Genomic DNA, 10,645 nt, shown 5'->3' with positions numbered 1-10,645 from the left:
ATACTGTCAGTAGTGCCAAGACTGAGACGTTCTACCTAGAAATATATCCACCAGATTTGGAACTGCCACTTGGGTTTTATACCATGTTACACTGGATTACAAGCAGCATTTTTGAAATATTATCTCTGTTGAGGCAGCTTATAAGAAAAGGAATATTTACTTCACACATTAAGCCAAAATATTAAACATATTAAACAAAATTAAAATATTCAGGTATTAAACAAAATAAAAATAAAGAGACAACTGAGAAAGGTGATGAAGAAGGAAGAAAATGGTACAGGAAGATCAGGTTAAGGGAATTCCTTTAGTGGAATTCTAAACAGGAACTTTTGGGAAAGGGAAGAGGGCAGGCTCCACACCTCATTCAGCTCTGCAGTCCTTGCACCACAGCACCTATGATAAACACTGGTTTCAACACACCTTGATGTGAAATAAATGCAAGATGTTAGCCCATCCTCTTTTTAAGGGTTTCTATGCATGAAGATTCTAGAAGTAGTTTTTATTTTCTTCTAAACTAATGATGGTTACCTTTCCAGTTAACAAGATCTATCTTATTAATTGGAGCTCTCTGAAAATAGTTTAAACCCATAGAGGACCAGATAGAGCTCATCATTGCATGCAATAAATTTGTTTTGTTTATATTTATTCTGATTCTTCTCCTGTCAAAGATAAAAAACAATCAGTCAGGCTAATTATTTTCTTAATTAAATAGTATTTACCCACTATTTCGTATTTAATCCTTTCTTGTAACTCTTCGTTCCCCACCTTAAAAAGGATAATTGCATTTATTTGAGACTTTTCTATTTTTTCCAAGGTCATTTTTAAATTCAAAGACTCTAATGAGTCTTAGACTCATATTCCGTGACTATTTTTTCCACATTTCTTCCAGGCCAGTTTTTGTGCTAGACATTTCACATTTTCTTATTCCTCTGTGAGGTAGGTAAGTTTGGTCATGTTTTACAGTTGAAGGAACTGAGTTAGAGAGTTTCAGGAAATACATCCAAGTTCATACAGATTATAAATGGTAGAAATAAGATTCAAATTCAGATTTTCTGATTCCAGTGCCAGGAGTCACAATGTAAACAATACTATTTCAGAGTATCAAAATTACTTTCAATCTTTTGCATATGAGACCAATAGTAGTAATTCTGATATCATTATTTGATTATTAATAGTGACATCACATTGTTGACTCAGCTGAGGACTGGAAAATAAGTTTCAAAGCTTGCCCAAAGAATGAAAGTTTCTCAGTCACCATATTAAATGATTCCATATCTGATGCTTTCAAGGCCCTAGCATTCTTCACAAAATGAATGGCTTAATTACTGTGTCTTCATTTTTAAGCAGATAATATTGTGTTCATTATTTATGGCTATATAACAAATTACTCCAACTTAGTTAAAACTTTTATTATTTCATAGTTCCTGTGGGTGCCTCTGACTTATAGTCTCTTATAAGAATGCAGTTAGGGTATAAGTCAGGACTGCAGCCTCATGTGAAGGATTGGCTGTGGGGAGATTTGCTTTCAAACTCACTCACGTGGTTGTTGATAGAATTCAGGTCCTCATGGGTTGTTTGGCTGAGGGCTTCTGTTCCTCGTTGGTGAGAGACATCAGTTCCGTGTCGCGTGGGCTTCTCCATAGGAAAGCTTACATTATGGGAGCTGACTTCCAAAGAAGCAGGTGAGACAGGTAGAGCAGGCAAGCATGACTGAAAGTCACAGTATTTTGGTAACCTAATGCCAGAAGCCACATCTGAATGCTGAATTTTTCCTGTCCACGTGGATCAACCACATTGCCTTCATTCCTAATTTTGCTTCTGCCCGAGGTGATAAACTAAGACTGCGCCTACAGAATACCAAACACGGAGCAGATTTAACAATTATGAGTTAATTTGGTCAATTTGATTAACCCGATCTAATAATTAAACTGCAAGTTAAATTATCTCCTCCTCCTCCAGTGGTTAGCACTCCACACCCAGCCTGGGCTCATGGGTTCAATCCTTGGTCAGGAAACTAAGATCCTGCAAGCTGTGCAGTGAGAAAAAAGAGAAGAAGAAGAAAAAATAATCTCGTCCTCCTGACACAAAAAATTGTAATGGGGAAGAGATTAGATATTTTGACCCTCTTACTTCCTTTAGGCATTTAGTCTACCAGTCAATGGTTAATATTAACATAGTTCATGTATTTAATAAGTCTGCTGATAAGCAGAATATGAAATTCTTCATAGTTACTATTTTAGAAGGATGTCTGATCTATAATCTCTATATGCACAGAATAAACTGATATATTATTTTCCAGGAAGGATGATAGAATAAATGCTTACACATTTAAGACAGAGATATGATTGGCAGTACAGTAAGGCCCCTACATACGAACCTTCAAGTTGCAAACTTTCAAAGAGGGTGTTCCATCAATGTCCAGCGTGAGTGAAACCGCAGCTCGCCCTCCATCTCCTATTGCTGACCATCCTTCAGCTCTACCATCTCCCACCTCCTCTCCCTCCTCCAGTCAGTAACTCCCCTTGCCTGCTCACTCGATGCCAGCCCCTGTATGCCAGCCGTCGTACTGCACTACTGTACTTTTCAAGGTACTGTACTGTAAGATTAAAAATGTTTCTTTATTTTGTGTTTGTTTTTATGTATTATTTGTGTGAAAAATATTATAAACCTATTACAGTGTGGTACTATATAGCCAATTGTGTGAGTTGGGTAACTAGGCCAACTTTGTTGAACTTACGAACACGCTCTCAGAACAGAACTTGTTCGTGTATAGGGGACTTACTTGTATGTATACAATGATTTTTTTGAATTTAGTTAAAAAATTTTTTTTGATTATGTAGAATTTTGAACATACACAAGAGTAAACAGAATAGAATATCCAGAATCCCAGCCCAAGCAACCATCAAACCATGTCCCATCCACACACCTAGCTACCCTCCTCCCATGTTGTTTTGGTAGTTTATTCCAGGCATCATATGATGTCATCCAGGTATATTTCAGTATATACCTCTAAAGGGAAGCAGTTGTTGTTTTTAAATAAAACCACAGTACCATTTTTCTACTAATAATTCCTTAGTATTATTAAATAATGTCTTTTGTTCTTAATCGTACTTTCTTCTCATAGTGAGATAGAGAGATAAATAATAAGTAGTTCTCAACTGGGGTCATTTTAGCTCACAGGGGACATTTAGCAAAGTCTGGAGATCTTTTTTGTTATAACTGGGGGTGATACTGGCATCTAGTGGGTAGCAGCCAGGTATGCTACTAAACTCACAGAACATCCCCCTTAACAAAGAAGTATCTGTTCCAAAATGCCGACAGTGCCACTGTGGAAAAACTCAGATGATAGATAGATAGATAGATAGATAGATAGATAGATAGATAGATAGATAATGAATAGCAGTTACGATAGGTGAAGTTTATAAAAAAGATGTATCCATGTCATAAGGTCGATTTAATACCCACACGAAGGGCAAAAATGGATTTAAAACTGCAAAGAGATTCAGAATTTTGATTCCAATCAAAATGTCCCACCAATCAGTTGGAATTTCATAATTGTTTTAAGGATAGAGATCAGCAGCCTAGCAGTAATGAATGGAACATCTGTGCCATGTGCCGATAAACAGAAAACTATCGTGTTTCTTATGTGAGCAGCAGGCCAAAGGAAGTAATGAAAAAATGTTTAGTAAATGCAGGTAGAACACGTGCTCTGCAGCAAATGAAAAATCTTGCAAAAATTATCTTGAATTTGCTAAACAATAATCTGTCAGAAATGACTTTCTTTCACATAAAATGATGCTATGAATGTTAATGCTTGTGTCATATTTTGAAGATGAAAATTGATATTGGTTATTTTAATGCAGACAGAGCTACACTCATTATTCGCCACACAGAACCCCTGGCAATAATTTACCTAGGAGTGTAGCAGTTCATGCAGATCAAAGCTGCGTTATTTAAGTGTGTCCAGGGGCCAGACTTCAGCTCTGTGCCTTATACTTTTAAGAAAAAAAAATGGTGGTTTGCATCTTGAGAAACAAGATATGTTTAACTAATTAGGTGCTTCGTGCAAGCCCTACAATATTTAAAACTCCTGAATTCCTCCTATTATCTGGGACAAACCCCCTCCCTGGCACAAATACAGGACTGTGGGAATGAGTATCTCTGCAAATGAACAGCAGCATATTTTCATTTAAATGAAACTCGAATGTGAACTAGACTAGGAAAGGAAATGGCAGAGAGAGAGAGAGGGAGAGAAAGAGAGAGAGAGAGAGAGAAAGGCTGTAGTTGCTATAGAATGTGCCTGGCTGCTTCAGCTCACAGACAACTGATGAAGTCCAACTCCGAAATTTCAGGCAATTTGTATACCAAGCTCCTCCTTTTCTGTAGTCTTCTCTTCCATTGGTAAAATTCTTTTGCAGGGTCATGTAGGGATCCCACCCCTTCTCAGTGTTTTCACTCTGAAGCTCTACACAACTTTACACCTGAATGAACGCCAAACCTCAGTGGATATATAAAGGGAACCTTGAGGAGGAATTTCACAGTTACAGTGCAGAAGCAGAGGGAAAGGAATTAACCAGCTCTCCAGCCAAGCAAATCCTTTACTCACCATGCTTCCTCCTGCCATTCATTTCTATCTCATTCCCCTTGCATGCATCCTCATGAAAAGCTGTTTGGCTTTTAAAAATGATGCCACAGAAATCCTTTATTCACATGTGGTTAAACCTGTTCCAGCACACCCCAGCAGCAACAGCACGATGAATCAAGCCAGAAATGGAGGCAGGCATTTCAGTAACACTGGACTGGATCGGAACAGTAAGTGTGTTTTACTTCATGGATTGGGTATTTTCTTATTTGGTAGCATTAGCTCAAATTCCTGTAGAATTGTTTCATTGCTAACTAACCTGAACCATATATGTTTTGCTAAACAATCTGGGAGTCATCTGCTGCATGTGTAGATTGGCATTCTTCCCGCAAAGTTAACATAACTAAAACAAGTGATTTGATGATGTAGGCACAGACTTCAGTTTTCAAACATTCCAAAAGAAAATGTTTCCAGGAATTAAACTGCTGCTTCTTTAAAATCAGGCAAAATGAGAATTTTTGAAAGTGTTGCTCCAGGTAGTTTAAATCCAGGTTGTTTTCTATTTCAGGACATGTGCAATTCTGGTAAAGTGTATACAGGTAACTAACCAAAGCATGTATGGGAAATATCACAAGGGAAAAAAAGGAGCTTTCTGGGGGAAAAAAATGGCTCGCACCGATTTCTAAAACATGTCTTGTGAAATAGCTGACATTTGGATGATGGTCTTTGAGAAAGAGGGGTGAAACTAAACACATTGGAGAATCGTATTTTTCTGAAATAATTCCTTATTAACCACATCAAAATTTAGGTAGTTGTATATTTCTGTGAAAAACTGGGGAAACTTTCATGTTTTTAGAGATTTAAAATAATGACAGTACAATACTTTGTATAGAAAGTGTTTTTCTTCTTTTCTGTTTGCTTAATTGACACACTCATTGACCACTAGCTAGAGGGATTCAAATTTCTCCTCCTAACTTTTGCTTCACTCCTTTCCTTTAGAAGAGTTCACACGCTAATAATCAGGTTTTAAGAGAGACACAGAGAAACAGTGCACAAGAAATCTTACACAAATCTTTTGCTCCTCCTCAACTCCAAATTGAGGAGGAGCAAACTCAATTGCTCAAAGGAGTTTCGACCTTTGAAAAGTCAAAGCAAATATGACTGTTAATGTCTTTCTAAGAAAACCAAGCTGTTTTAACTGTCATGAGGATGGTTGCTTTTATGTACACAGGAACTATTTGATTATTATTAGATTACTGAGCAATGTGGTGGGTATTCATTGTCAATGAACTGTCACTGCAAAAATGCCAAATCTCTATATACACAAGAACAAAAAGATAGACAGGTCAAAATCATCTCCGGCTGTTTCCAGGTGCATTCCTAAGGCAGCTGCAAGAAGGTGAGCTGGAATCAGAATCAGACAGGCAGTGCACCCTGACCAACCAGCTAGTTTATACTTTAATTTCAATCTTACACTCTATATCTGCACAGATGTATGTGTATATGCATTAAATTTTTTCACAATTATCACATCCCTTTAGACTATATCTCTCACCTTAGTAGTAGGGGCACACAACTGAAGTAAAACTCCTAATTCAGTATCTACTTCATATTAGCTTTCAATATTCTATGCAATATTCTATCCACTTCAATGTCCCTTATAATTTTTATTTTTTAAATTTCAGCAGTCTATGCTTTGAAATATATATATTTTTCTAGTTAACAAGGCTTGATTTTTTTTTTCCAAGCTTGTTACAGGCAATTCTTCTCAAGGTTAGATAACAAAGCAACAGAAAGGAAAACTCAAGTATTTCAAGATTAATTTTTACTTTAATTACATAAGGCATGTAACAAGAAACAGTCAATTAGAGAACATACTTATAAAATTCAAATGACTAAACAAAAACTTTGCCATGACCAATACTCAGGAAACGAACACCGTGGTTCCTTTTGCAGTTGTAAATCAGACATGTTAGGCATTTTTCTGCCATAAAATTCAGGGAAATGTAGCCAAGTTGTTATGGCAACCATATGTTCCTGATTTAGCGGCTTTAATATTCTTTAAATGTTGAGTTATTGTGACATTTTGCATTTCAAACATTTTAATATTTGTGTTTTTAAAAGATAGCTTGGGAATTTATGTTGAAAATGTAGGTATTAAGTTTGATATGCAAAATGTCAGACGTTGTACACGTGTGTGTATGATTCTCTGCAGCTGAATTTTATAACTGAAACAAAATATTCCGGATTGCATTGTATACAATATTTAAATATTTTCCACATTTTCTCAATAGATTTTTTTAAAAACCTAATTAAAAGCACTTGCAGACATTAACTAATATAACCCATGAGTAAAAGAACATTAAAGTATACTCCTTCTTCGCTCATTAAAGAATGAATATTTACACATAAACCTAAGAGCTGCTTAATACTTAGTGGGGAGTAAGACTAAGAAAATGGGATTTTCAAATACTCCGGTAAGCAATTAGCTAATGTTATACATGAAAAATAATCAGGCCCAGTTTATTTTATTCCATAAATTATAGCCATATAAACTGATAATGTTCATGACAGCTTTCTCTACAACCGTCCAGGCGGATTTTTGCATTGTGAAAATAAAATACATGTTCACTTCCTATTTCTCACTTTGCTATCATTTGGACCCTATTTTTGTCATTGCAGATTACTTTAAAACAAAAACAAAAACAAAACTGTCTGTTTGCTCTTTTCCTCTGATGCACATTTTCTTCCTGTTTCCTGCAGCTCGAGTTCAAGTAGGTTGCCGGGAACTGCGTTCCACCAAATACATCTCGGATGGCCAGTGCACAAGCATCAGCCCCCTGAAGGAGCTGGTGTGTGCTGGCGAGTGCTTGCCTCTGCCTGTGCTCCCCAACTGGATCGGAGGAGGCTATGGAACAAAGTACTGGAGCAGGAGGAGTTCCCAGGAGTGGAGGTGTGTCAATGACAAAACGCGTACCCAGAGAATCCAGCTTCAGTGTCAAGATGGCAGCACGCGCACCTACAAAATCATGGTGGTCACCGCCTGCAAGTGCAAGAGGTACACGCGGCAGCACAACGAGTCCAGTCATAACTTCGAGAGCATGTCATCTGCCAAGCCAGCCCAGCAGCACAGAGAGCGGAAAAGAGCCAGCAAATCCAGCAAGCACAGCATGAGTTAGAATTCAGACTCTCCAAACTGGACTGACTAGTAACCATCTGCTTTACAGATTTGTTTGCTTGGAAGACTCAAGCCTGCCACTGCTATTTTCTTACTTGAAAATATATGCTTTCTGCTTTGATCAGACCCAGCAAGCTGTCCTAAGTATCAGGAGCTTCTTTGGAAATAGCTTTTTCTTTTCAAGTTTTTCAAGATGTACGCATATCCATGAGTGGGATTTGCATTTAAATTCCACGCATCCTGTAGTACTAATTCCCCATGGTTCTTGAAAGACTGGTGATATATACACATTACTGAATCATTATTTTTTAAAACAGAAAAGGGCTTCTCAGTTACCCTTCATTTCCCAAAATATCAGACCCCCTGCCCCCAAACAAAACCTCTTCAAAATTGAAAACTTTAAAAACAAAATTACAAAATTGTTGCCATGAATCTTCAGGTTTAAGCTTCAGAAAGGTGCTTTTTTGATTATCTTCATGGGAACAGTTTAGCAGCCAAGAGTGATCTCCCTTTGAAAGAGTGAAAGACCTTGTGACATTTCACTTCAAAAATAAGCCCTGTAGCTTTTTACAGTCTCATAGTATGAAATTATACCCTGCATGCTGACCCTCGCTCGGAATGGAATGCCAGAAATGCATGGCAGCAGCTAATAAGTAAAGCTGATTAACTATTTATTTGTCAATGTTATTATTTAATGAGCTTTCACAAGTGATTTTTTTCAAAATGTTAATTTTTTATGTTTTGAAGCTTTTTCATGTACCTAAATATTTTCCTTATAATTTGTGGTTGATCTAGAAATATGACAATACATACTGTAGATATGTAAAATAAATATTTTAGTCTTATTAAGTATATGTTTCATCATTAACTTTATCAATAGTGTGGATCTTTTTAAATCAATATGATGATTTGTAAAGATGAAATATGTAATACTTTCTTGTTTAATCTGTGCAATCAGGTGACTTGACCTTCAGTTCCATCAGTTTCTTTTAACAAAAATAAACACTGCTAAAAGTTATTGTCCTTGCCTCTAACGTATAAAAATGAACATGTTTACAAAAACCACAGAATAAACATATCAGAGTAATTGCTTTTTTTTAATATAAGGCACATTCAAGTGTTGATAGAAAATTCTATAGTAAGAAAAAAAGAGAGGGATAGGGAGACCATCTATTCAGTAAATATGATGCTTGAAAAAGTTGGGTGGCAATCCAGCAGTGAGTTGTGATACAAATATCATATTTATATATACCTGAGGATGCCAATCTGCTGCCCATTATAACCACCTGGGGGAGATACAAGACCCAATGCCCAGGCTGCCACCCAAATCACATCACAGTTTCTGAAGATGGGACTCAGATATCACCAGTTTTTAAAGTTTTCCAGGTGATTCTAATATGCAGCTAAGTTTGAGAAAGGAATTGTGAAAAAATCACTACCACATGTTGGGAAACTTTGAATACTATTGCATGGTCCCCAAACCAAAAACTGAAACAAAAGAAAACAAAAACTAATTTTTCAGTGTTTTCAAGTTTGACATGTCATTTGTTAACCAACGTAAGGAGCCTTGAACAAGATTATACAATTAAAAGACTGTTTTGTCAATTCAGTGATTGAGCCCATCACCCCAAGTGAAGAAAACCAAAGAGCCTTGATTATGTATTGATAAGATCTGGGTTTTCCTTTTTTGGATCCTGAGCCTGAAGGAGTCCTTAGAGTTTTTTTGTAGTAGATTGTTCTTACAAGCCTAAAAGTCACATGTATATTACATAAAGCATAGTAAGCTAAGTAAGGACGTTAATGTTGTCCCTCCCCATGAGAGGTAGGAGAGTCTCAACATATGTAAAGATGAGGAAACATCTCTTGATTTTATAATAATGCTGACTATTGTATTATTAAATAAAATAATGATTCATAGTCCTCTATTGACTTATTATCTAGTCTTACTAACTAGATCTTAAACTACTTCATATAATGTTATATCAATACATGGGACCTTCATGATAATTATATCATAGATTGAATATACCAAAAGAGTATTATTTCGTATGTGTATTTTACTTGTTCATCATTGCTCAATATGGGATATTTAACGTAACAGAGGATTTCTTCCTTCTCAACATCAAAGCATAGAAGGCCTTAGAGATGATCTTAAAAATTAGTGTGTCCTAAGGCCTGAGGCATAAAAAGGGGTTGACTGGACAGTGGCTTCACAGTCAAGAAGCTATGTGGTTGCCTTTTACTAATAAAACATTGAAACAAAACTTTTGGTGATAAAATACTAAAATCATCACTAATTTGATTGTTAACAGTATTTAGTAAGTGAATGTACTAGAAAAAATGAAATGGTATAAAGGAATCTTATCAATAAGATTAGTCTCTGGTAAGTCAAGAATTGGATCCATTTCTTATGGTCACATTCAACTTACTGATCCATTTCAGGCCATGTTACATTATGATGCATTCCTTGCATGGTATTTAACATCCAAAGACAGGAAAAGGTCAGCAATCAATAAGAAAAGCCTAGGATACAATCAGGCACTCAGTGAAGTAAAAATTTAAAAAGAAAGAGTAGCTTTGTAGTTATTATTTTAAAATGCTAAAAAGCACTTGCATTGTAATTGCTGATTATGTTTCAGTTTTTGTTTTTTCCAGTTAATTCACACATTCCAATCTGATTAAACTCGCCTTAGTAACTGTCATTTCAAAATGGTGATTGTAATAATTTTGGCAGAGTCGGACCTGTAGTTTACATCATAATAATTATCCGTGAAAGATTTGTGTATCAAATTTATTTTGGCCAATAAGGATAAAGGGCTTTTTCTCAGGTGGCTTGATAGATAGGTGATAGTTTGATAGATAGGTACTGATATTTATAGTTTTTT

General features: G+C 36.1%; 1 protein-coding gene across 1 annotated transcript; it reads left to right on the top strand.

Annotated features, from left to right (window-relative positions):
• The first annotated feature begins 4,366 nt into the window (after positions 1-4,366).
• Positions 4,367-8,778, top strand: SOSTDC1 (sclerostin domain containing 1). Its single transcript, XM_057733715.1, has 2 exons — positions 4,367-4,812; positions 7,346-8,778. The coding sequence occupies exons 1-2, from the start codon at positions 4,608-4,610 to the stop codon at positions 7,759-7,761; spliced, it is 621 nt and encodes a 206-aa protein (XP_057589698.1). The 5' UTR covers positions 4,367-4,607; the 3' UTR covers positions 7,762-8,778.
• The last annotated feature ends 1,867 nt before the right edge of the window (positions 8,779-10,645 follow it).

The sequence above is a fragment of the Hippopotamus amphibius genome, chromosome 4 (assembly GCF_030028045.1).
Source record: "Hippopotamus amphibius kiboko isolate mHipAmp2 chromosome 4, mHipAmp2.hap2, whole genome shotgun sequence".
Classification (NCBI taxonomy): Eukaryota; Metazoa; Chordata; class Mammalia; order Artiodactyla; family Hippopotamidae; genus Hippopotamus; species Hippopotamus amphibius.
The sequence above is the reverse complement of the archived record's forward strand: the minus strand, read 5'-3'. Positions and strand labels throughout refer to the sequence as shown.

What these genes read in the sequence shown, in the direction of transcription:
- SOSTDC1 (XM_057733715.1), top strand. Translation starts at nt 4,608, where the DNA reads ATGCTTCCTCCTGCCATTCATTTCTATCTCATTCCCCTTGCATGCATC. An exon ending in CACTGGACTGGATCGGAACA is followed by an intron (nt 4,813 to 7,345) that starts GTAAGTGTGTTT and finishes TGTTTCCTGCAG; the next exon opens with CTCGAGTTCAAGTAGGTTGC.